The sequence below is a fragment of the Ascidia mentula genome, chromosome 3 (assembly GCF_947561715.1).
Source record: "Ascidia mentula chromosome 3, kaAscMent1.1, whole genome shotgun sequence".
NCBI classification, from domain to species: Eukaryota; Metazoa; Chordata; class Ascidiacea; order Phlebobranchia; family Ascidiidae; genus Ascidia; species Ascidia mentula.
Window position 1 is genome coordinate 23,131,410 of NC_138568.1, and position 24,558 is coordinate 23,155,967.

At 36.9% G+C, this 24,558-nt stretch overlaps 6 protein-coding genes across 9 annotated transcripts; 1 reads left to right on the forward strand and 5 right to left on the reverse strand.

Annotated features, from left to right (window-relative positions):
- Window positions 1-792: 792 nt before the first annotated feature.
- Window positions 793-2,163, forward strand: LOC145893860 (small ribosomal subunit protein uS15m-like). Of its 2 annotated transcripts, XM_082982228.1 has the most exons (6): window positions 797-1,161; window positions 1,221-1,293; window positions 1,409-1,533; window positions 1,632-1,693; window positions 1,780-1,898; window positions 1,977-2,163. In XM_082982228.1, exons 1-6 carry the CDS (start codon window positions 1,122-1,124, stop codon window positions 2,161-2,163), a joined length of 606 nt encoding a protein of 201 aa, XP_082838354.1. In that variant the 5' UTR covers window positions 797-1,121. The 2 variants fall into 2 exon arrangements, with proteins under 2 accessions (XP_082838353.1, XP_082838354.1); XM_082982227.1 differs by having other exon boundaries at window positions 793-1,161; window positions 1,780-2,163.
- LOC145893858 (large ribosomal subunit protein bL19m-like) lies at window positions 2,157-4,098 on the reverse strand. Of its 2 annotated transcripts, XM_082982226.1 has the most exons (7): window positions 3,933-4,098; window positions 3,756-3,862; window positions 3,141-3,343; window positions 2,811-2,940; window positions 2,562-2,696; window positions 2,355-2,473; window positions 2,157-2,295 (listed from the first exon to the last, which is right to left on the reverse strand). In XM_082982226.1, exons 1-7 carry the CDS (start codon window positions 3,991-3,993, stop codon window positions 2,169-2,171), a joined length of 882 nt encoding a protein of 293 aa, XP_082838352.1. In that variant the 5' UTR covers window positions 3,994-4,098; the 3' UTR covers window positions 2,157-2,168. The 2 variants fall into 2 exon arrangements, with proteins under 2 accessions (XP_082838352.1, XP_082838351.1); XM_082982225.1 differs by having other exon boundaries at window positions 2,562-2,940.
- LOC145893856 (acetyl-coenzyme A synthetase 2-like, mitochondrial) lies at window positions 4,008-6,745 on the reverse strand. Of its 2 annotated transcripts, XM_082982223.1 has the most exons (2): window positions 5,583-6,745; window positions 4,008-5,522 (listed from the first exon to the last, which is right to left on the reverse strand). In XM_082982223.1, the coding sequence occupies exons 1-2, from the start codon at window positions 6,643-6,645 to the stop codon at window positions 4,606-4,608; spliced, it is 1,980 nt and encodes a 659-aa protein (XP_082838349.1). In that variant the 5' UTR covers window positions 6,646-6,745; the 3' UTR covers window positions 4,008-4,605. The 2 variants fall into 2 exon arrangements, with proteins under 2 accessions (XP_082838349.1, XP_082838348.1); XM_082982222.1 differs by having other exon boundaries at window positions 4,008-6,744.
- Window positions 6,697-8,898, reverse strand: LOC145893857 (protein ecdysoneless homolog). The gene has a single exon (XM_082982224.1). The coding sequence runs from the start codon at window positions 8,693-8,695 to the stop codon at window positions 6,809-6,811; it is 1,887 nt and encodes a 628-aa protein (XP_082838350.1). The 5' UTR covers window positions 8,696-8,898; the 3' UTR covers window positions 6,697-6,808.
- Window positions 8,899-10,278: 1,380 nt separating this feature from the next.
- Window positions 10,279-15,491, reverse strand: LOC145894424 (frizzled-10-like). Its single transcript, XM_082983012.1, has 9 exons — window positions 15,337-15,491; window positions 14,996-15,159; window positions 14,625-14,937; window positions 14,439-14,562; window positions 14,211-14,378; window positions 13,944-14,153; window positions 12,062-12,228; window positions 10,974-11,619; window positions 10,279-10,877 (listed from the first exon to the last, which is right to left on the reverse strand). Exons 1-9 carry the CDS (start codon window positions 15,461-15,463, stop codon window positions 10,457-10,459), a joined length of 2,340 nt encoding a protein of 779 aa, XP_082839138.1. The 5' UTR covers window positions 15,464-15,491; the 3' UTR covers window positions 10,279-10,456.
- Window positions 15,492-18,276: 2,785 nt separating this feature from the next.
- Window positions 18,277-22,239, reverse strand: LOC145893975 (dual adapter for phosphotyrosine and 3-phosphotyrosine and 3-phosphoinositide-like). The gene is made up of 7 exons (XM_082982396.1): window positions 22,108-22,239; window positions 21,642-21,761; window positions 21,310-21,443; window positions 20,667-20,803; window positions 20,480-20,590; window positions 19,861-20,034; window positions 18,277-19,001 (listed from the first exon to the last, which is right to left on the reverse strand). Exons 1-7 carry the CDS (start codon window positions 22,128-22,130, stop codon window positions 18,975-18,977), a joined length of 726 nt encoding a protein of 241 aa, XP_082838522.1. The 5' UTR covers window positions 22,131-22,239; the 3' UTR covers window positions 18,277-18,974.
- Window positions 22,240-24,558: the final 2,319 nt, after the last annotated feature.

Genomic DNA, 24,558 nt, shown 5'->3' on the forward strand with positions numbered 1-24,558 from the left:
ATCCGCCTCCAGTTTTGAAACCAGTGTTGACAGATTGTTTTTACCAATAGTGCCTAATTTTTTGTTTTAACACGCCCAAATGCGCCCAAACACGCCCAAATGCGCCCAATGTTAATGAAGTTTACATATATCAGTTACGTACACCAATGGTCATTTTATGCTTATGGTTCAACACTTAAACCGTAAACTAAGACCGTGAGCAGGACGCAACACCTGTAACACTCATTATTTTGATCACAGTCGTCTTTGCAATATGATTATGACGTCATATTTCGTTGTGTTGTCAGTTTGCAGTATTTTAAATACGGCTGAGACAGCGTTTTGTGGTTTTGTTACATAGTTAATGAGTTAATTTTCAAAATTTTAAATTTCTTAAACACGCCCAAATGCGCCCAAAGCGCAAAAGGTGCCATAAAATAGCGCAAACACCCAAGAAAACACGCCCAATTGGGCGTAAAAAGCGCCCAACTGGCAACACTGTTTGAAACGAGCGCGACCAGTGTCCAGGCCTGTTATAGAGGGTTCAAGCCAATTTATTCTAATTATTGCTATTTTACTTGTCTTGTTCTATATGTAACCGGGGTTCGTGCGTGGTGCTACAATACTTTTGTGAACTTTTTCAAAGAAATATGATGATTCCCAAGCAAAACCACGTTTATTCTTAATCGTTACAAGATTGTTGCTGATGAAAACAACACTTCACATAAAAATTTTATTCTTTGAAATTCCTGATTGGACAGATTTGTTTGCGAATGTAATTTTTTTTCACCAAAAGCGTTTTGCATCATTTATCACTGTTCCACAAGAAGTAGTTTAACAGATCTCTACATCTGTCAAATATCTAGTGTTTATCAACAGATTAGAAAAGATGGTGGAAATCCGCTTATATATAATGATATGACTTGAACTATGCGCTAAATATAACTTACTGTGATTTAACTCCTTAGAGAATGGGTTATTACTAGAGTAATTATATTTTTATAGCAAGTGCTTCCATTGGTTTTTGTACCCTTCATAATTATTCGTTTACATAAAAATTTGTTCAGAATTTTACACACAGGGAATATTAAACTATATTTGGTTGACTTTGCAATTTGTGGGCAGAGGTTGTTTATCTGGAGATGCTTCGATGTCCTTTGATAAATTCCCATTTGCTTAGAAGTACAATTGCTGAAGTTTATTCAATCCTATGTTCATTAAACGTCAATAATTTTTTTTAGGCAGCAATTCATTTCTCTCTGGTGGTTTCAGCAGATTTGGAGGAAGGAATGCAAACGCGTCCACTGAGATATCGTAAATATTTGTTGTGAAACATGTGCATAATGCAATGAAATGTTATAAACAGTTTAGTTGCTGCATCCCACAAATATATAGTTCAAAAATGACATTTGAGTTTTTGCATTTACAGAAGTGGATCGAAAGTTTTGTCTAAAGATTTTCAACGAAAAAGTCAAATTGTTCGAGAGCAAAAAATAGAACTTGTGAAAAAAGTGCAACAGCATGAATTTGACTTTTCATCACAGGAAGTTCAAAGTATGTTTATTGATTTGAAAGAATAACAGTTATTATAATGTTCAGTCTTATCATAAGTTGCTTTTTTGAAAACATTCTTTCCATCATAATTTTTATAGTCGCCAAGCTAACAGCCGTAATACGCAACCACCAGCAGGCTGCCATGCAGAACAACAAAATGGCAAGTAATTCCTGTTTGGTAGAATGTATTGTCAGAATACAAAATGTGAACTGTATGTTGTTTGTGTTTAACAATCTCAATTTTAGAGAAAAATTCGAAGGAAAAAAATTCTACACACGTTTGAAAAAAGATGGCGGATTTTAAATGAATTGCGAAGATTTCGAATTGAATCTTATCACAAAGTTTTGACAGAACTAAACATCCAGTGGGTTATCATCATTAACTTTATAGTTTTTGGCTTAAAACTACGAAGCATCAAAATTTATTGCATGTTGTTGAACAGGCACATCATTCCGCCTGAGGTAAGAGCAAAAAAAACAAACTTGGCTGCTGATGTGGAGGATATGAGAATTCGGGCTTTTGCTGAAAAACTTCGTCTTGAAAAAAAGAAACGCACCATACGGAATGAATTTGAAACTTTAAAACGACAAATAAAAGAGGAACTGATCACTCAAGAAAAGAAATCATGATGGTTTTATGTGTCGGCTTTTTTAAGGCGTGCTTCATTTACTTTCATTTCAGTTACAATTTCCTCTCTCATGTCTGTGATGTCATAGTGGTAACATATGTCGTATTTCATCCAGGAGTTTTGTGCTGCAAACCTAAATCATAGCCAAGATTTTCGTACAATTCAATTGAAAGCCACACAATAAAAACCAACCTTTTATTTTCAGTCAATTCTTCATCCATGAAATGTGAATCAGTGTCCGCATTGTAAGGTGGAGGCCAACTTTTACCCAATTGAAACTGCCACCGGGAGCTTTTCATTTTAACTTTACCCTTTACAAAAAACATGGATTTATGAGTCACAACATTCGTTTGAAGAAAATTGCCCACACATTTTAAGGCTTCTGTTGTGTTTGATTACCTTGAACAATGGTAATTCAACTGAAGTCGGAGGGATTGCTTTAGCAGTCATATTTGGGTCAATTGCACAGTAGGATTCTTCTGCATTTCTTAAATATCGTAAATCTGTATCAATCCACTTTTCAAGCATTAATACCTGCAACAATGAAACTAATTGGTGTTGACTTCTGAACTTACTAAATAACTTCAGAAGTCTGGAAAAGAGTTTCTTAAAATTTATTTGTTTAAACTTGTTGTGCGTAACTCCTACCTCAATATTCTGTATGTTAGGAGCAAAGAGATGAAATGCCATTTCAATACCTTCTCCATCAATGACATTTCTAAGGGCAAATTTACATCCAAGCCCAAAACCATCTCTGTACAAAACTCTCCCAACAAACCTTAAAAAAGAAACTTCATTTAGAATCATATTTCACAGATTTTTCTGAGACTGTTTGTGATATCGCTGGCAAACCATGTTGAGTTAATGATAGCATGACTTTTTGCCGAACATCTTAAATAAATAAAATATGTTAAGTATGTTTTCTGATATATGGGGCAGCCTTTTTGTTTTCAGAACTTTCATGAAAATATTTTTTACCTCATGGACTTTCCAGGGGCAAATTTATCAGCGTAAGTGACAGCAAGAATGCTGCCAGGGTAAAACTCTGGGATGTTAAAAGCTTTCCTTCGCCTGAGGCAGTCAATCCTTTCCAGTCTGTATTTGAGTTTGTTTCTGTGCCAATCTGGAGAGACAAGTGGAGGTACGTACTCATCGCTGTACAACATTGGGTTCTCCCTTCCCTAAAACAACAAGTATGAAACATAACATTAAGTTTGGATAGAGAACAAAAAAGGTTAATATTTAGGGAAATAAATATATATATCATAAATTAAAGATAAGAATTTTGTCCACAAGTAGCACAACAGTAGACTAGTGGTGTCCTAAATAACTTAGTATTGTAAATCAATTGCCAATTTAATTCACTATACAATGCATTCACTGTCCTTAAACTGTTGAATGTGCCTTACAAATTCATTTCTTCCTTAATAACAATATTTATGATGTCTTCCTTTTTCACAAAAATATTACCAGAAATTCAATATAATTTTGTAGAAACTTTATTTGTAAATTAAGTTTTTTTTTCAAAAAAAAGTTATTTCAAACTCTAATAGGTAAATTTTATGTGTGTAATTACAATTTTCTACTCTCTACCTTAGCATATGTCTGCTTTGATTCAACAGTTTTAAGGTTGGGTCGTGTGGGTGCTTCAAACTTGTTTCCTCGTGACACAACATGACAAGCCTTCTTATATTCTGGAACTTAAAAAGGAGCAAAATATTACACATTTGACCAAAACTAATGAGGTAATACTCCATATATGATACTCACCCTTGCATATTAGTCTGTTTGTATATCTCAAAAGTAAATGCAAACTCAGTTTATTCATCATTGCTAACAGTCACCTGTTAAAAGCGTAGCATTATTTTAAATATTGATGCATTTGCACTTGTTCTTCATGAATGAGACAGATATAACACACATTGCCCAACAAATTCACCACTACTTAAAGGTTGTTATCACAGCACTGCGATTTCAAACCACCACAACCAGCTGTACATGGATATCATCAATATTACCTAAAAGGAATCAGGGGGTTTACGCTTGTCAGGGACGATCCAACAGAATTACATTAATGCTCATTACTATGTGTGTGATTAATGCAAAGTTATGCTTTTATGAAAATGATGTGAAAATTATTACAAAAACAATATATGTATATAATATTTGATGCATAACAAGAAGTATTAAAACGCACAACGAAGAAAAATTAAATAAATTACTTTTTTAACACATGGTTTATTTGAAATAAAATGGCAATTCGCAATATCAAGCTGAGGTAATTACTGCACGAAATGGTTTGCATGGCCCCATTGTGTATAAATGAAGAAAAACATTTGTTTTTGAACTGCCACCAATATATATGACATGAAAATAGGAAATATTCACATAATGCATGATATGATATTTGGTTGATGTAAGAAGCAAGTTTGGCCAGATAAAATCATCTAGATTCACTTTTACCAGCAGTCTTTCCCATCAAAATTTTTCCTTGTATAAGTTTTTCAACAACAGTTGGTTCAGCCAATGTACTGACATCACCTAGCTCTGTAAACTCATCAACAGCAATTTTTCGAAGAATTCTTCGCATGATTTTGCCAGATCTTGTTTTAGGCAGAATATCTTCATCAGCAAAATACATTTTTCGTGGAACAGCAAAAGCTGCAATTCTGTCATGAATTTTCCCTTGAAGTTCTTTTTTCAGTTGTTCAATGTCTCTCTTAACTCCTTGCTTGGTGATAACAAACACAAAGGGTTCCTCCCCCTTAATCTCATGGGGAATCCCCACCACAGCAGATTCAGACACATCAGGATGTTCATCAATGACGTCTTCAATCTCAGCTGATCCTTGTCGTATCCCGCTAATACTCATCACGTCATCCATCCTACCCGTCAGTTGGTAATAACCTTCCTCACTTAACTTCAATCCATCACCAGAAAAATAATAACCAGGGTATTTGTTGAAATAAGTTTCCAAAAACCTTTCATGATCGCCGTATATAGTACGAGCAATACTCGGCCATGGGTATTTGATGCAACATGCTCCATTTGCTCTGATACTCAAGTCCTCTTTTCCATCTCTGCCTAAAATAGCAGGCTGGATGCCAAAGAAAGGCCTCATGGCTATCGCAGGAATAATTTCATCTCCCGCACCTGAAGGTCGAGGAGCAATGGCGATCCCTCCAGTCTCAGTTTGCCACCAAGAATCCACGACATCACATCTTCCTTTCCCAACCACACTGTGATACCATTCCCAAGCCTCATGGTCAATTGGTTCACCAACACTTGCCAACACTTTCAATGATGATAAGTCGTATTTTGTCACAAAGGAGTTATCAGAGCGGAGAAGGCTTCTGATACCTGTGGGTGCACAGTAGAATTGGTTGATTTTCAATCTTTCCACCATGTCCCAGTACCTACCAGGATTTGGGTATCTTGGTTTACTTTCAAACAACACAGTAGTTGCGCCGTTAGATAAAGGTCCATACACAACATAACTATGCCCGGTAATCCATCCGATATCAGCAACACATCCAAAAATGTCACCTTCCTGATAATTAAAGACAAACTTCTGGGTAACATTTGTGTAAAGGAGATATCCAGCTTGTGAGTGAACAATACCCTTTGGTTTTCCTGTGCTGCCAGATGTGTACAACATGAACAACATATCCTCACTATCCATAATTTCAGGTTCACATATGTTGGATGAGTTTGCAACAGATTCATCAAAATCAATATCTAGTTTGGTTTTGCCAACATTTGCACCAGTTCTTTTACTCACAAACACGCGTTTTACTGAAGAAGTTTTCTTCACAGCTTCATCAACATTTTTTTTCAGCTCTATGACCTCTCCACCTCTGACACATTCGTCTGAAGTCACAACAGTTTCAACGCCGGCATCCTGGATTCTCTCAGCTAGAGCTTCAGGCTTAAATCCAGCATACACAACACTATGTACAGCACCGATTCTGGCACATGCAAGCATTGTAGCCACTGCAATAGGTGACACTGGCATGTAAATTGCAACTCTGTCACCCTTTTTTACGCCATGGTCACGCAAACAATTTCCCACCTGACACACAAGATCAAGCAAATCTTTGTATGTCACACTCTCTGTGTGGCCTGGTTCATCTTTCTCCCAGATTAAAGCAACTTTATTGGGTGATTTTTTAGCATGGCGGTCCACACAATTCACAGATACATTTAATTGACCCCCTAAAAACCATTTAAAACTGCCTTTGTGCATGTTGCACTCTGAAACTTTATCAAAAGGTTTCATCCAATCAATCCTTGATTTAGCCAAAGTTCCCCAAAACTCATCTGAGTTATTGATTGAGAATCTGTGCAGATCTTTATATGACTTGATTCCATTAAAATGCTTGGTCTCAGGCATATCGGTTGTCAACCATGTGCTGCATCTGCTTCCCAACGAAAAAAAACGCACATCTTGAACCTTTGCCAAAACACTCCGTGACCAAATCATATTCAAGTAGTTATAAAACGGACTCTATTATACACATTTAAACCTAATCACCTACAAAAAGACAAGATTAACAATTACCAGAAAGTCGATAAACGACTTTTTATGAATACAAATGGAAAACAGCAAATGCATTGAAACCACAAAAAAATTAACTTGTGGTAAATTAGTTAACAATGTCAACATTATGTAATTTTACTCCCAAACTACCTAAAATACTTGATACTGGCCCAGGCATGGCAACCTCATCTTGGATACCTTGTAAAAAGTTCTGAGCCAAATTAATGTCAATATTTGCCGAATCATCAATTCTACTGCCATGCTCATCATGTAAAGTGGGTGGACTTTTTTCCTCAGTATTTCTAAAACTTTTTCCAACTTCAGTTTTAATTAGTTCTCTGTCCATTTGTTGCATGTATGTAACCATGTCATGTGATGCTTTGTGAGAAGAATCATTTAGAAACTCCTCATCATCTGTGGATGAAGTCTCATCACTTAAAAAATCTTCAGAATTAGTATCAGTTTGAACATCTGGTTTCTTGGCAACATCATCACCTAAATTCAACATTTCACTCATTGATTTTAAAAATAAGTTTGCTTCTAATTTAACAGTGGATTCCTCTTTCAATTCCACCCCCTCATAGCTGGAAATATTTTCAACAAAACTTGAAACTTTTTGTAATGAAGTCATTATGTTGCCTTCCATATTGTCACATGACTGAAATTCTGCAAAATGTTTAAACCCTTTGTTCATTTCGCTCACAAGATCATGAACATCAGAATCACCTAAATACATCCAATCATCACCATTCTGCTCTGGGACTTTACCAGCTTCGTGGATTTCAAGGTTTATTAGTTTTGGAAATATTGTCATGTTCTCAAATTGTTTAAAAATTTTCATAATTTTACACAAAGCAGGATTTTTGGCAGTTGGAGTATTCTGAGACATTTCTGAGTTTTGTGCAAATTGCAAAGCATGCTTCAGTAACTGCTTATATTTTCTTGAACCTTCCAATTCATTTTTGAAATATCCAATTTTTGTAAGGGTTGTAACAAAATCATGTTTTTGTTGTTTGTCCATTAATTCACATTCAACAGGATCAGTGCCATGTTCCAGTTTGGAACACAAAATTTCAAAGCCATGGCATACTTTCATGCCAAGGTCGTAACCTTTTTTCAAAGACAATGGCAGCGAATCATTAACTCTATATCTGCTTCTTCGGTCGGCAACAAAATGTTGCTGTTGCAGTTGAGCATAATGACACTTGTTCATTGGAATTGTGGTCCAAACTCTGTCATCTGGTGGGAAATATTTGAACTGTCTGCATGCTCGGAGATCAACAGGGTCTCGGAAATAAAATGCTTGGATAGATGATGAAATGAGTTGGGGAAATTCATCCAAAATATAAACCAACTTTCTATTCAAGTAAACATTAACATGGAAAACTTGATCAAGAGCATGCTCAGGAAATATATTTGTTCGTTTTCCAATGCAGGAAAGGATTTTTGTAGGGGCTTGTGTGATCCATGGCCAATTTGCAATGGCAGACAATGACTGTGATAAAGTTGGTTGGTTCACAGGAAGCACAGGAATTTCAGCAGGAGTTTCGGGCTTCATAATAATATGAACAAATCCTCGGCTTATGAAAACGCGATTTAAACTGGAGTTAGGAGAGATCCATCCCGGGAGAAACTCAGCTGCCTCAATTAACAAAAATTCTCCATCGTTATCATGAACTGTTGCAATCAACTGGTCGAAATATTTTGTTATTTGATGAATCAAATAAACTATGAACCACTCGTCTGCAATTAAGTCACCAAAATTGGTTGAACCAGACAGACATGGTATTCCACTTCTTTCGCTCAAAACAATATTAAATGTTTGGTTTTGCCAAATATACCCCAGGGTTTCCTTAGCAACAAAAGCTTGACATTCAACAATAAGTTGTTGTAACTCTGTTTTTGCAAAATTTGAATCAGTGAAAGATTTTTGATGGTAGAACAAATATTCAACGCTGTCTTCAGCTGCCTGCTTCTTGAAGAATTCTTCCATTTCAAAATGAATGGAAGTCGTTTTGATGCCAAAAAGCCGGGTCCAGTTCAGTTGCACGTAACTTTGTTCCGAGATCGGGAAATACCCAAGTTCGTCTCGACAAAGGCAGGGTCAAGTTAGTTATGCAACAATTTCGTCGCTTTTACCTCAATCAGGTGAAAAAACGCGCGGTTAAAACAACCAACTACCAGCTTCTAACTATCAGCTGCCACACAAAAAAATCCAACCATTCCAACAAAACATATCTTGGTTGCAGCGTTCCGCATGATTGAACAGTATTGCACAAGATGTTTTTGAGCCTCATCGGTTCTATAATTTAAATATGAATGTTCTACTGCAACGCTTCCGCACGCAAATAATTTGCACGAATCATTCCTGAAAAATGTTGCAAAGTGTTGTTTGGGCCCAATATCCACCCCGTTTTTTATTAACCTGAAAGTATACGTTTTTTATCATTAAAAGGTTAAATAAGATAACAAAATTTGCACCTCCGATAAAGGATACTTCTAGAAGTTAAATAAAATACAGGAAATTCAGCGATTGTCGCCCAATGTCCCATCCGCATAACAAATATCCGCACCAAGGTGCTGGATGATGGTCACACAGGTTGAAAGCCATTGTTATATTCAATGGTTAGTATTGACCATGTAGGCACGCGGAACAGTTTTTCATCGAACTGTTCCTGGGCTACATCGTTGGCGTTTGCTGCATGTCGTTAGGGTTAGGGTTATATCATACCTGTACATTTATGTAAAATCTGATTTTATTTGCTTGCCTACTTTGTGTACAGGTAGCTTCGAGTGCTTTATTGCATTTTATTTGCAGAAACTGATGATGCCTTTGTAGGCGAAATCGATGTTTCATATTTCAAAAATAAACCAACTGACGGTAATTAGAAACACTTTGTTTCAAACATATATTGCAATGGCTTTTCCTTTGTATTCTGATTAAAATTGTTCGATTTCCACGTGGACGTTGACAATACAAAGTTAACTCAACCATGACGTATCGGATGGTTGGGAAGTCCGTAATGCAAATACATTTGGAAGATACAATTACACCGGGTCACAAAGTTTTTCCCAAACTTGTTCCACATATAAGCCTATATAACATAGAAATCTGTGTGAATATTAACGCTTTTAGTGTAGTATTAAATATCAAAAACAAAAATAACAGGTGGTTACCCTGTTCACACATAACTCTAAAAATGCGCTAAGATATCAGTTTTACACAGACTCAGATGTGGATCAAGTTTGAAAAAAACTTTATGATCCGGTGTGCGGTGTAGTAGGCTATCTTCCAATACATTTCAAGATTTTAGCTTAGGTGTTTCACCGCCAAGGTCACGTGGCAAATATTAGCGATTTGTAACAAAATGTTTGAATTCTAACGGTTTTTAAATAAATTTTTTCAAGCATATAAACTTGAAAGCAGAAAAACTTTGTGTTATTTAACGGTTAAAGCTGATTTAAGTTCAGGACACTTTTGCAACCACAATAAAACCTGTTTAATTTCGTGGCTGAATAAATATTCTAAACCAAAATACCGTATATTTCACTTCACTTAAAATAGTTTTCAAGCAAAATTTTAAATTTATTTTAGTACGGCAAAACATAAAAATGCACTTGGGTATTCAAACAGAAGAGGAGGAACATATTTTTCGACATAAATAATAAAAAACTTATCATACAAATTACACGGCAAGTATAGTACGGAAATATAACGTTGACGTCATAAAGAAAACAATGGAAACGAGCGCGATTAAACCGAGTCGTTTTTGCTCAATGAATGTTTGCAGTGATGTTTTAATGAAGAGACTGGGCGATTTAGTTCCTCTGAAGGATTTTCCACAAAATTAACAATTCTCTTTGAGTTTCCAGGAATCCCATTGACCTCCGTATATTTGTTTAGTTGAATGACGTCATTGTAGTCCACAGAATTTTGCCCAACTCCACCCAAATTCTGGATGGGTCTCCATTGGGTAGTGCGAGGGTGCGGATAGGCTTTTGCCGGAATTATAAGATGTTTATGTCCGAACTCTGTCGGCATGGAATAAGAAATGTCGAGTCTAGAGTTGTGGATATTCTGTTCATCTGCATGTTCGACTTGCCGGTCATCCACTTTACTATTCTGAACAATTTTAAGATCATTGGATGATACGAGGGAAACTCCACGGCATTTTCTGTGAAAAATATATTCTCAGTTGCAGTCTGTCTGCATTAAAGAACAGGGAGACACAAACTAAAGATCTTTCATGCAACATTTATCAAGAACCCACCTGAAAGTATTTGCAAATTTTTTCCAAGATTCGTAAGTTTTTTTGTTCCAAACCCACATTCCGCTTGCAGCCCCGGCAACGAGTGACATGAATATCTTGATGGCGAAAATGGGTAAGGACGGTATGGATTTGTCCAACATACAAGTTACCCCTCCAGCAGGGTCGAGATATTGATCGAGCGAATTTTCATTCGATTCCCAGATGTTATCATATACTCCGTATGGATAAACCGCATGGTCTGACTCTATGTAGTCCCACGTGGTTGGGTTTCGTTCAACAGACAAACCGCCAGGTGGCGCGTACGAGTTGTATTGCACGTATTGACTTGTGCGGTATTGTGATGTCACACAGCGCATTTTTTCGGCATGTGCCATCCAATTCGAGAAGTTCTGATATTGATAAAAGTTGACAACAATGACACAGGTTACTGGAACTACGTAGAGGACGGAAAATAACCCGATCCTTAGCATCAACTTCTCCAGGTTAAGGGCATTGTCGCATTGCTGTTTTATAGCGCGGCGGATTTTGAATAGGTTTCCGAATCCAAGAATTACCGCCGCTGTTCCCATCAACAAGTAGAATGTTAGAGGCATTATGACGAAATACATAAGAGAATCAGGTTCCAGATTTCCAACGTAACAAAGCCCTGTAAAAATACCTTTATTTGGTGACAATTCAACTATATTTCTAGGTATATATTCTATTATTCAGTTTACCAGACTCGACAAAGTATTTTTAGCACTTTTGGAATAAAACTTTTATGTAGTAAGAAAAGGTGGGCGTATAAAGGGCGGTAAAAATAGGCCACGAGTCATAAAGTCGACTGGACTGTAAACCTGGAACTCTCAAAATTGCGACGCTTCTATTAATTCAATAAAGGCTCCCGCGCTTAAGTACCGCCGACCTAAAACCTCCTGGCTCGAGTGCTGTTAAAAGTAGGTTTTTGTTGTTTTTTACGAGCGTAGATATTTTCAATCCAGCTCCTTGAAAGTATATGGAACGTTACATCGAAAACCGTGAGTTGAATTCTTGATAACGGGCATAAGGCGAAAACTTAACAGCTCGCAAAAGCCGTCACATGTGCATACCTGTCAGTTCGTCTCCGTCCATTTTTGCCGTTATAAGAACTACCATGGTTTGGGCCGCCGGTACAGACCACGCCACCAAGTGGTAGTAATAGCTGTAAGCTTCGATCGCTTCGTGGGCCCATTTGAACCCGGCAGATAGAAGCCATGTTAGAGCCAGCACAACCCACCTGAGAAACATTGTATTTCAATTTTACGATTTCTATGATATTCACAATCAACTAGAAATATAGACGGAGACTTTATAAACGTACATAATTCATTATTTTGTGAGATTTATTATTTTCTGACAAAATCTCTGCAATATTCAGGACTTTGATTCGTTTTGTCACAATTTAAACTTCTCTAACCCATCGAACATAACCTTGACTTTTAGTCCCCGAACCTCATCAAAATGTACCCTTAACCCTTTGCTTTTGTGGAGAACGTTAAAAGGTTCCATGTTCGTTAATGAAGGTTTGTTATGTGTTGGGATTGGCCGCCGTGAACCGAGAAATAAACACCATTTGGGGGGAGGAGGATGGTTCAGCATCATGTTGTTTATATTTAAACTACAAGTACTTTGAAACCGACGAAATCTCTGAAGAACATAAATAATTCAAATAATCCATTATGAAACGAATAGTAACGTATGTGACGTCATGTGTTTTTTGTGGGAGCGGTGATACGGCTTGCACATGAAACGGCGTCTGTCTGGTTCGGACCGATGTTTCACTTCTAACCGAGCGAGTAGGTCGGCTTTGTATGGGCGACGAGGAATCGTATTACAACCTACTTTAATTGTCTCAAACACTTAACACAGAGAGATACTGATCCACCGCGCGGTCCACAATTTGGGGAAAATAAAGGGAACGTGTCTTGCTTTGTCGACAAACGTTCGAATTTTATTGTTGTTGTACCGCGATGCAAGTTGTGTCGTGGCAGCGGCCGAAACTGTTTGATGTTAAACTATTTTGTGGACTGTTGTTGTGAGACCGATATCCGGCATCTCAATGTTAAATCTGTATCTAACGGCCCCACGATGCGACACTGAATCCTTTAACTTAAATGGAAGGTTTTTTTACTTTAATTTTTAGATTGTTTGTAAGCGTCAAAACAAATCAATGTGTGTTTTTTTGCAAGGGAAGTACTTGCGTGATGACGTCCACGTACTATGACGTCAGTATTTATATAACTCACATCCAGCTGTTGACGTACTATGTGTTGGTTTGTGAATACAGATATAAGGGAATGGACCGAATGTTTAGAGGTTGAATAACAAAAAAAAACCTGTTTCCGAGTGCTTTCTTTGGTTTAAGTAAAACGTTTTTACATTTTCAAGTAAATCTTTGATAAGAGACAAGTTACGTAAATTGGTGCGTCGCAAAGCTTGCGGTGGCGAATGCATTCAGAAGTTCAATTTAAATCGACAATTCGTGAGGTCATATAAAGCTTCAAAGACTGTTACGCGAGCCCGGAGGCGAAAAGCGTTCAATTGTGCTGCGGGTAAGGTTCCTTGGATTTAAAACGGTCTTCTTTGAAATGTATACCATCAGTTATTGGTTTGATGAAATATCACTAGTCATAATTTGAAAGTAATGCAAACCCCCCGTTTTTGCTTGGGGTAGTTTTCTTCCAACAGCTAAAAAGTTTTTTTTTTTAATTCTACCAAATAATATTCTTTTGAGTGGCCGCGGCTTCCTGCAACGTCATAATCCATTTAAAATTCTTCCAAACTTTATCAGGGCGAAAACAGCCTTTGTTAGATCACAAACAACTTTAGGCCGCTTACGCTGGATGAATAGCGTAAACGAAAACTTTAAAATACGGATATGTTGCATCCAATATATTAAAAAAACAATTGATTGTGTGACGTCACATTACATCGACAATTAAAATGACTAACCACGCTGATGCAGCCATCCCGAAGTAGTACAGAAGGAAGAAGACTGCAGTACATCCAGACCCCCCTAGTCCTCCCTTTACAAGGTGACCTTCCTCATGGTTTCCGTGACATGATAATGATGAAGAGGGACCACCAAACGCGCGAACCAAGTAGGCGGATGAATATATGAGATAACACAGCGAGAGAAAAATGATTGGACGTTCGGGGTATCTGAAATAAAACATTCGTCACATTTGAGGTTTATTGCAAAATGTATTTGCAACAAACCTGAAGCGATGTGAATCTATGGCGAAAGTTAAGATGCTTGTCGAAGTTGAAACAAAGCAAATTGTTGCGAACAGGGTTAAGAGCCAATACGCAATGCGTTTGTCGTGGCTACTGAAGAGAACGTCCATGTTTTCGCTACAGCGAGGAAGACATTCGCCTTTATTCATCCTGCGAAATAATTTTGTAGATCGTATATTGACTTGAAAGCAAAAGAAATGCAACACGCACGTTTCTATGAACCGAAACTTCATAGGATTTCGGCATTTGGGGGTTACTTCAGTGGTGACCCCGTCATGGAACACTGGTTCTAGACTATCGTATGCTTCAGCTGTATTAACTTGGTCGTCGCTTCCTAATAAGTAATTAAAATCATTAATTTAGGAACATAAAATAAAAACCTTTGTAAGTTTTTACCTCGATTACCATCTTCCTCAGTCACGTGATCTTCCTCCCCAACCGGATAATAATCCACTATTACAGGGGATCCCCCCTCCTTGCCTTTCTCATCAGATTCATGAACTTTCGTGAGCAATGGTTTGGTAGGGATAACGTCATCTTGCTCATCCGTCATTTCCGGTGGTAGCATACACAACCTCATCTTCTCTCCCTTATATGGAAGTCGGTTGCATGGTATACTCCACTTCTTGTCCACCATCCTCATCACTTTGGAGCATTTTTCTCGAACATCTTCACACATCTCACGACAGGCTGGGATCGCAACATTGACCTGCGTCAAATTATTTGTAGATGAAATCTCCCGACAGATCTTACTGATATTTCCATACCTTTGATGAACACAGAGGAAAATGCAAAGTGCAAAGGAAGAAATGAAGGTGGTGAGAGCAGTTGGAGCGGAGCAGAGGTTCAAACTCTCTCAGCCGTTCAGATGCTTCAGCTTGGCTTTCATGGTCGAAGATATTTGGGAAATACGTCACGTTGTATTTGAATTCTATTTGAATTTGAAAAAAAAACATTCATAATAGAATTTTGTATTCGACAACAAAAATCCCACATTCGTAAAAATAGTGTGACGTAACGAACGTAAACGTAGTCTAAAGGGAATTCAGCCTTTTTGTTCGCCTAGATTAAACATTACAGCTTGCGCCACACAAGTATTGCAACTTACTTGCGCATGTTTCTTCTTGTATCGGTTGGCACACGTGTGGCCTTCGCCCGTAATGACTCAGCTTATACGATGTAATCGCTGGTGGCAAACACAGCGCAAACAGCAAGATGTATCTGGCGGTTGTCATGCTGGGAGTTTAAAATTCACCTAGCATGATATCTGAAAACCATGTAAAGCGGTTTAAACCTCAGGTCTCCACTCTGACAAGACTCGGTTGGTTGAGTGTATAATTACAACCTTATCACCGCACACTGAGTCCATCGCGAAACCACAAGAAATGACAGAACAAGAAATCAACTTCTCCGCTGTTTTGTAAAACACAACAACAAATTACTCGAATATTGTTCTCATTCCTTATGCTACGAAACAAACAGCATTGTTGTCTGGCGCGAATACGAAGAAGACAATCGAAATACAGTGAACAAAGACACCGCCACTGTAATACGATTCAAATTCTGGATTAGCAGTTGGCGAACGGCAGAGGCGGCACTTTTATCTTGACAAGATTGCGTATTTCTATTTGCCACCGATTCGCGCTAATCCAAAAGGCTTAAAGTTTAATAGGAATCCTACACCGATCGTTTTGCAGAGTTTTGGTGATCGATAAAATCAGATTATGAAATAAATTTCACGCTCCAATAAACATCAAACGCGCTTTTAGTTGATTAAGAATCCGCCTTAAAACGTAACTGCGAAAACCTCTTGAAACTTTTTCTGTTTGTCATTCTAATCGCGGTTACGGTTGCAGTCAAACCAATTTATTTTTCAGCAGATTACAGGTTTACCACCTAGACCTCTCCTTCAATCAAACTAAGACCATACGCCGTACATTCTCAGTCCTTCAGCAAACAGATACAGGGCCGCACTTCTCATTAACCCAACGCAAATTAAATTCACTTTAAACATGGTGTGTGAACCCGCTTTAAAACATCACAACCAGAAGCAAGCAGAAAAAAACGCTTGAAAGTTTTTATTGTATTCGAGAGTCTGTGTTTACCAAAAAGCTCGAGACTTACTAATTGAGCGACTCATTACCAATCAATTCGAGAACAAAAAGCGATCGAACTAAGTCAACAAAACAATAAAGGTGCATGTGATAGTCAAGTCATAATTACTCTCAGAATAATTAGTCGTAATTTGTAACGCGCAATTGTTGTTTATAGTTTGCTTTCACTGCATAGAAGTTGCCACCAAAACATAGTTTTTTTTTAAATAGTTCTGAATCTGCTTCAATCAAAACCTCTTGAGTACAATTCAAAATAAATGTCCTTCTGACCCAAAGTTGACCAGATTTTATTGTAACCGAGGTGTCGTCGAGGTCATGAAGCAAAACCCTGAAGAATTCTCGCCGGAAGGTAAACGATTATTCTTTTAAATTTGCTTGGCAAGAACAGTAGCACTCTTAAATACAAGTTTGTCATTTCAACTCACATTACGAATATACCGAGCCTATCTCATACCTTCTGTATATAACTGTCCCCGCGAACTCTACACACTGCTACGCTTTGCTCAGACATGAGTGGTTGAAACGCCGAGAACCGCCACAAAAATGACACAACCTTGCTACGCCTCAATTCAATACTTTTTTCTACTTCGCCAACTGAAGTCGCTCCAGGGTAGACCGCTGTTTTCACTTCAAAGCCGCATTCGTGTTGTTTTTATCGCGTCACAACGCACCATTATTACACCTATTATGCTGCCAATCTAAAACATACACAGAACAACAAACGGCGACAAACTTGGTTGGGATAAAACCACGAGCTCCCAAACAATCATTCATGTTCGTCTCCACCCACGACAAACTTCACTCACTTTACCACGTGGCTTTATGAAAATACAAATATGTAGCGAAATTATATCAGCCACGACATCACAATTCTAAGTGAAGAAGAAAAGGCAATTTACTTTTACTCCAAGCGTATATGTTTGTCGTACCACTGTATAAGATTACAGCTAGTTTGATGGCCGACAAAATACGTTGCTTTCGGTCCCGAGTACTTTTTATATGCGAAGAACACAAAACAGACCCTCTGTTCACATTTACATTGAAAAGCTTCCACGGTGTAAAGCGGCTTCTCACGTTTCTATAATCCGACACCCTAACTCAAGTCAACTGATATTGTTAAAGCGGGAAAGAATCGTTTCTTGACCCGGGGCGCCACACTTACAATCTAAACGCTTCTTAATATTACTTTTGACCTGCCACCAAATCTACAACAAAACCACTGACTGTCGTACGACACTCTTTCCGCTAAAACCCAACTCAGTGGTTTTGTTACAAAGTACTGTGTGCGCAGGTTGTAAATCTACGTTCCCCGGCGCCAAGCGTCACATAAAATGACCGCCCTTTCCTTGCCCAATGTACATGCTGGATTCTGAGACGGCAAACACATAAAAACAACAGGAATGAATTTTATTTGCGATGTGTGTCTGGTTGAAAACTGGATGTTGGGAAAATGGCTCAAAAATGAATCAATTTAAACGGCGTTATAGGTAACAATAGACGTGTTATTTGATCACAATGAAAGTGGAATTTCGGACAATGGATGTTAAATAAACTTTATCGCTTCTGACAAAACAGACGAATTTTAGCATTTAAAATATTTTACTGAACACAGGTTTTTCTTAGTGCATGGTAACGATATTTTTGCAGCTTGTCGAATGGTAAAGCTTTTTTGTTAGTTAAACTGCTCTTTCTTGACACCATGCGGATAATGTGTTCGACCTGGCATTAAAACATTATCGGATTTTGGATCCCATGCATCCACCGGGTTTTAAAGAGAACACATTTTATTGTTTATAAAAGCATGACTGTGACATCACAATGAGCAAATAAGGCAGCACAAATGAGGCAGGGTTAGAAAATAATCAAATACAGCAGAAACAATTTAAATGTTTTACGTTACCGAAATTGTATCCTTTGTAACATAATGCAAAAAAATTTGTAGAGAATTTTATTTGCATTTAAAAATTAATATTTACATAAAACCAAAAAGTTGCATAAAATCAACCAACAAAATGGATGAGAGAATAAGCGGAATCTTTCACAAAACTGTCACCAAACACAGTTGTTTTAACTTGTTTTGATGTTGAGAAAAAGTATAATTCCAGTCATGTATCTGGTCCATCAATAGTAAACAAAGTGCATCCAGTAAAGTGTGCTGTTTAAAACTTCAAAATATTGCAGCATGGTTGCAGCCATAGGAAAAGTATCTACAAATGAACAACTAGTACAAGGCAATTAAACAGATACAACATAATTTTTTCAAAACATTTTTACCACTTAAAAGTAGCAAGTTTATGCTCTTTGACAAGACAAAATTGTATGCCTTTTTCATGTTTCCAAACCCACAATAGTACAAAGCTAGCTTAAAGTAAAAGGACAATTTTATGCTGCATAAAAATTATCACTTGATTAAAATTGGCACAATGCATAATCTCTTAATGCCAATGAATGTTCACTGTTTAATAGGTACAGAAACAAGATGTGTCTCACTCTCATATTATTCAATACATCACAAAATGACACGAATAAAGATCATTTAGAAAACAGTCGTACAGTATGCACTCAAACAAGGTTAGGCTTACAAATTCTGCCAGTGGAAATAAACAACCCCATACAATCCCAGGATACCAACTCATACTGATTCTTTGCGAATTTGCTTCTAAAAAAGAATTGTTTTTATGAATAACGTTTTTTTTTTAGTTTTTATGAATAACAGTTTTTTTTAGGTTTTATGAATAAATAACAGTTTAACAGCAATATTGCCACAACATAAGCAGTTCAGTGGTTGCCATGACAAAACTGGAAATAAGACAGTCACCCAAGAGGAGGGAGGTATTGGTACAAACATGAGGTTATAAAAATGCAGCCATGCATATTGCAACACTAAAGTCACCTATTATATTGTAAAGGTTTACAGAATATCACCGAGTGAAAGTAGATTTGAGTCATAATATGGCAAGAACTTTTGTCATTTCATTGAGAGTAAACTGTTGTAAATTGGCAGTGATAATAAAAGGGGTTCTGTGACAACTTCTAAATACTTAGTCCTTATGATTAACAAACTCCAATGTTCAAAGAATGTTCACGCATTATACAATATAAGCTGAAACCATAGGTTTGACATCTTGGCCGAATTTGCCAATCGCCTGAATATATACCAATATATATTGCGTCCTCTAAGATTTGACATTTTGATGCAGTGGTTTGGGTTAAAACTCCTATGATCGAAAAATGTTTACGCATTTACATTAACATGCAAATTTACGGAAGCAGGCTTTGTTATATCACAAACAACAGTGAATTGTGATGTGCCCCTTAGACTTAGCTAGGCTAAATTTTCGAAAAACCTGGGTATGTAGGGTCTGCAACTACTCTGACATTATCGAAAGGGGTTCGCCAGAGCAATAAGGTTGGGAAGAATTGCCCTAAATAAACTTAACATAGCCCAGCAATAATGATTTCAGTATCATTATGTTGGTTAAATGATCTTTTAGACATGTAGCAAAATAACATCTCACAATTTTCCATTTGATCATTTCCATCCATTCCTTCTGCTCTTCTTCTGTGTTTGCGTAGAAAAACCATGTTCGGTCAGGGTATTCTAAACGAAATGCAAAATTTTTTCCTGTTGTTTCATCTTTCCAGCAGCCCTGGCAATCCACCAATAATAAAGTTTTTATTGGCTTTTCTTTCTGCAAATCAAATATTTTTTCTGTAAATTCTACATAAGAAATCCATTTGTTTTGCAGATTCACCAACTTTATAGTGACAGATAGTGGTATGGCAACAAAATTCTCAAACCACTATACTGTCTTAACAAAACAATCACTATTATTGTTTACACCTTCAAACAAAGCAGACAAACAATATCATCAGTGATTTCTGGACCCCAAGATGAAAACATAAACAAACAAATAAAGCACAATGGTTACAATGATCCATATTTTTAGTACATTTATCATAAAGATTGCAACCTTTTCCACTTTTTTTAAAGCGGTAGAAGTAAGGAAAACCAAGACTCGCTGCTACAAAGATTTTTTACACAAAATTTTTAAGCATGTTGCCACAACATTTTGCAAGGTTTGAGTGTGTTACTGGTGGGACAGACAAACAAATTCAAAAAGCAAATCAACTCACATTTCGATCAGCATAATAACTCAGTTCATTTTTTGCAAGTACAAACCATCTGGTTTTCCAATTTTTTACGAACCAACCTTGCTTTGTTAAAAATCCTTCTTTTGAGGCCAACTGTGAAAACATATCACAGTTCTTTGGTTAACCTGCTTAGTAATGAACAAGTTACATATCATGCAAAGTGTTTTACAGAGTTTGCCCTTGATTGGTGCTGCAAGTCCATCTCGGTCCCTCCACTCCTTACTGTCGATTGGAGAACAATCTCTTCATAATTATCAGGCTCTTCAACCTCCTTGGGGTATGGATGTTTCAATAGCACAAGAGTCCCTATTATATATATATCAACATAACAATTGAAATAAGGCATAATTTGGTAGCTTACTTTTTTCTTTTGTGTTATTTTTGAAATTTGTTTGTTTAATTACTTTAACAAGTTACATAAGAGAAAACCTCATTTCTCTTTCTTTTGTTTCTGACATCTATTTCACCTACAATTCAGCATTGTCGCTATTTAAATTATTTACATTTAAAATTTGTGCACAGCAAACAAGTGTACACTGCTATTTTTTTTTTGCTGCCAGGCATAGTACTTCTGGCACTCAAGTTACGAAAGTGCTTATTGAAACCAATGTTTCGTCCACCATCTGGCGAGACTTCCTCAGGGTTATGTCACAACGATAATGCATCAAGCGCGGAATGGTGGACAAAACGTTGGTTTCAATTAACACTTTCAACACATGTCCGAAGAACAATTCCTATTAAGTTTTAAAACATTGATTATTTTGAAAACATAGTTCATGTTCATAAAGTGGCAAAAAGTCCAATGAATTTACCAGAGTTTCCACCAAGGAGCGGTTGGTTGGCAAAATGTGTGATGAGACTGTCGAGGCTGTCAAACTCTGTGATTCCAAACTTGAAAACCTCCCCCTCTTTGGCAACTTTAAAATGCTTTACAGAATCTTTTCCTCTAAACATAACAATTTCATGAATTTCAAAAAGTGCATTCTGAAAGAGTTTGAGTAACATTTCATTTCCCAAAAACATCTTTTAATTTTAAAAAATACCTACACACTGTACCACTCTTCATATATATAATTATTTGAAAAAAGAGAATAAACCTGTATAATAAGTAAGCAACTATATTGATAACCACAACAAAGGTTACCTCACAGATATGGAGTAAGTTTCATCTTCAGAACCATCTCGCAACAAGTAACTTCCCTCAATTCCATTGGCCATAAGTAAAGCCTCAGCAACATGCCTGGTAATACTTCCATGGTACCAGCTATAAATAATGGATGTTTAAAAACTTTGTAACTTATTGTGCCAGATTGAAAGTTTGTAAGTTAAAAGTTTCGCGAAATGTTGATTGCTTAGACAAGTTGGAGATTTTCTTATAGCAATGTATTAGTTAATTTTTTTTGCGAGGATTGGCAAAAATGTGCCAATCAAAAATATTATAACCACAAAGAATACAGCAGCAAGCTCTACATTATTTTTGTTTCCAATGTTTTCAAAGAACGTTTGTGCAAGGAAAGTATTGTTGGAATAATGAAAAGCAGCAAAATATTAAACAAACAAACGTTTCATAAATGTCATTCTAACTCAAACAGAACGAAATAATAACAAACCTTAGGTCTGTGATGCCCGCCATTATTTTTGAAAAACAAAACAATTTATATTAATTCACGTATTTCGCATAAAAGTCTGCAGAAACTACACGCAAAATAACCAAGGGAAGCCTATCTTGTTGACAAAAAAATTTCAGTTGACTAAACTTTAAACGCTAATAACTCTGTAGTTTTACAAGGTAGCGAAATAATATTTAGGCAAAACTAGGGAAGATCCTGTTACATCGGTACAGATTTATTTTTTACACAGAGTTATATGTTGATTAAGTTTGCCGAAAACTTTCCCTCCGGTGTAGAAGTATTTTCCAACAAACTAGGGTTGAAAGTAAAAAACAATCTTACCGGAACAATTGAATTTCCAGGAAAAAAATCTAAATCATTGTGTTTGGGCTAATCAGTTGCTCTTTTTCAGAAAAACGTAAAATAATTATGCAGGCTACTTCTCTTGTGATTTTAGCAACTTAATTCTTTACTGCACACCCATAACATCTACGAAAAAGACCAAAGCAACATGTTCCGACTTTGTTTTCTTATTGGTTTGCAAACCAAACAACTTACAATGTACACTGAAAAACGTTTTTCTACACTGAAAAACGCGCGTAGCACAACTTAACCTATGACCCCGATTCTCGCGCATGGGCATTGGCGTTGGTGCAAAAGGCGTTGGTGCATGTATAGATGAGATTCCCTAAATAGGATTGGGACACACCAGACGTTTAGTTCTTTCTGGAACGGCGTACCGGCGAGAATTCTTTTTCCGAAACGAGATTCCGGACAGTTCCGGATTAAATTTGGAACTGTGGCAAAAAAAGCGTTATGAAAAAGGCATTTTAATCCCCACATATGGATGATATGTCAAGCAAAAATAAAAATTTAAAACTTTCTTCCTTTCTTGTTTCTCATAGATATAGAGCGTAAAATACGAGTGCAACGAATCTGTTATTACTGCAACCAATATTTGGTTCAATTCTGTCCAAATCCGAATACCTGCAACCAATATTCGGTTCAATTCTGATCGAATCCGAATCCGAATACCTGCAACCAATATTCTTATGCAATTCTGATCTAAAGATTGCAATTTTCCAGGCTAGATAATATGCTTCGTTTATTTATTTAGCGGTCGTTAGGTGGCGTATTTGTCTATGTGATTACTTATTTTAACACTTGTTAAACATGAATGTTATACAAACAAGCTACACTTTCAAAAATAATTTATTTTGTAAGTGCAGCTAGCACAATGTGGGGAATAAAAGAAAAAGAAATTCGTTTTTTAAGCTGTATTTACGTTTTTCAATTGTAACCAAAACTAATAACAAAGAAAAGATCATCATATTTGTAGTATTGTCATAAACACGTATTAAGAGGCACACGAAAAAGTTTATATATTCGGGCTAACGGTTTTATTTTTATTGAAGATGGAGTTAATTATATAAGTATTTTAATAAATAAATTAAAATGCTTTTGAGTTTTTGAATTTTTAAACGCATTATCTGGAAAGGAATTCAATTTACAACAGATATGACGGTCGTGATCCAAATTTGCATAATATGCCAAGTTCATTTGCATTTATGTTTTGTTCGTGATTCCAACGTGGTGGTGGCGTGATGTGTGTTGGCTGTGCAAGCTTGAGTCAAGCAAACTTTCAGTATTTCCCTTCAAAGACACATCATGTAAATATGTGCGCGAGCCGATTTAAGTGTCCCTTGTGCAAGCTAACTTTCCACAAACACTGGACTGTTATATGTTGCTAACCCACCCTTACATGTGGAATCTTGCCATCGCAATGACAACTCTACCACACGCAGTCAGCCAATGTACATGATTAATTTGTAGCAGACTTTATCATAGCCATGTCATGCAACACACATTAAACTTATCGTTGGGACAAAACTACACCCAAGCGTTGACAAAAATACAGCAGAAGGTGTTCAGTGAGTGCCTTTTCTTTCGCGGTACAATATGAACTATTTAGCAAGGCGTATTGGGATGTGACGTAGTATGTGTACGTCAAGCTGGCGAAGGCGTCTGAAAATGATATTGGATGCAAATGTTAGCGGTCGGGCGGAGTGAGCGGTTGGCCCGTCCTTCCAATGATCATTGAGTTGCACAATACATGTGGTAATTGTGGTCACACTCTTCCATCTAGACACATTGACAGCATTCCCACTGGGTGATTATGTTTCAATTTCCGCAACACCGCATTTTGCAACGAAACAATGTGTGTAATATTACAACACAATGCGTTCTATTGCAATGTCTAAAGGCGACATTATAACACAATTCTGAAAACATCGCAATCTGTCTTCGTATACTCTATCCTAACCTTTAGCTATCACGGCTGAATTTCCCAGTGATCAACAATTCCTGTTTTATCAGCTTAAACAACATGTTGGGAAAATCAGGTTATATTTTCGTGTGGAAATTCGATTCCGTCCGTGACCGTTAACCCCC

Coding starts and splice junctions, on each gene's coding strand:
- LOC145893858 (XM_082982225.1), bottom strand. CDS start 3,993: ATGATGAATAAACTGAGTTTGCATTTACTTTTGAGATATACAAACAGA. Junction 3,344..3,755: donor CAAAGCAGACATATGCTAAG/GTAGAGAGTAGA, acceptor TTGTTGTTTTAG/GGAAGGGAGAACCCAATGTT. Junction 2,296..2,354: donor GAATTGACTGAAAATAAAAG/GTTGGTTTTTAT, acceptor GCTATGATTTAG/GTTTGCAGCACAAAACTCCT.
- LOC145893860 (XM_082982227.1), top strand. CDS start 1,122: ATGCTTCGATGTCCTTTGATAAATTCCCATTTGCTTAGAA. Junction 1,534..1,631: donor TTCATCACAGGAAGTTCAAA/GTATGTTTATTG, acceptor TAATTTTTATAG/TCGCCAAGCTAACAGCCGTA. Junction 1,694..1,779: donor CCATGCAGAACAACAAAATG/GCAAGTAATTCC, acceptor TCTCAATTTTAG/AGAAAAATTCGAAGGAAAAA.
- LOC145894424 (XM_082983012.1), bottom strand. CDS start 15,463: ATGACAACCGCCAGATACATCTTGCTGTTTGCGCTGTGTTTGCCACCA. Junction 14,379..14,438: donor AAGTTTCGGTTCATAGAAAC/GTGCGTGTTGCA, acceptor ATTATTTCGCAG/GATGAATAAAGGCGAATGTC. Junction 10,878..10,973: donor AAATTTGCAAATACTTTCAG/GTGGGTTCTTGA, acceptor TATTTTTCACAG/AAAATGCCGTGGAGTTTCCC.
- LOC145893857 (XM_082982224.1), bottom strand. CDS start 8,695: ATGGAAGAATTCTTCAAGAAGCAGGCAGCTGAAGACAGCGTTGAATAT.
- LOC145893856 (XM_082982222.1), bottom strand. CDS start 6,645: ATGATTTGGTCACGGAGTGTTTTGGCAAAGGTTCAAGATGTGCGTTTT.
- LOC145893975 (XM_082982396.1), bottom strand. CDS start 22,130: ATGGCGGGCATCACAGACCTAAG. Junction 21,762..22,107: donor GCGGGCATCACAGACCTAAG/GTTTGTTATTAT, acceptor CATTATTTATAG/CTGGTACCATGGAAGTATTA. Junction 20,035..20,479: donor GTTATTATGCTGATCGAAAT/GTGAGTTGATTT, acceptor TTTGATTTGCAG/AAAGAAAAGCCAATAAAAAC.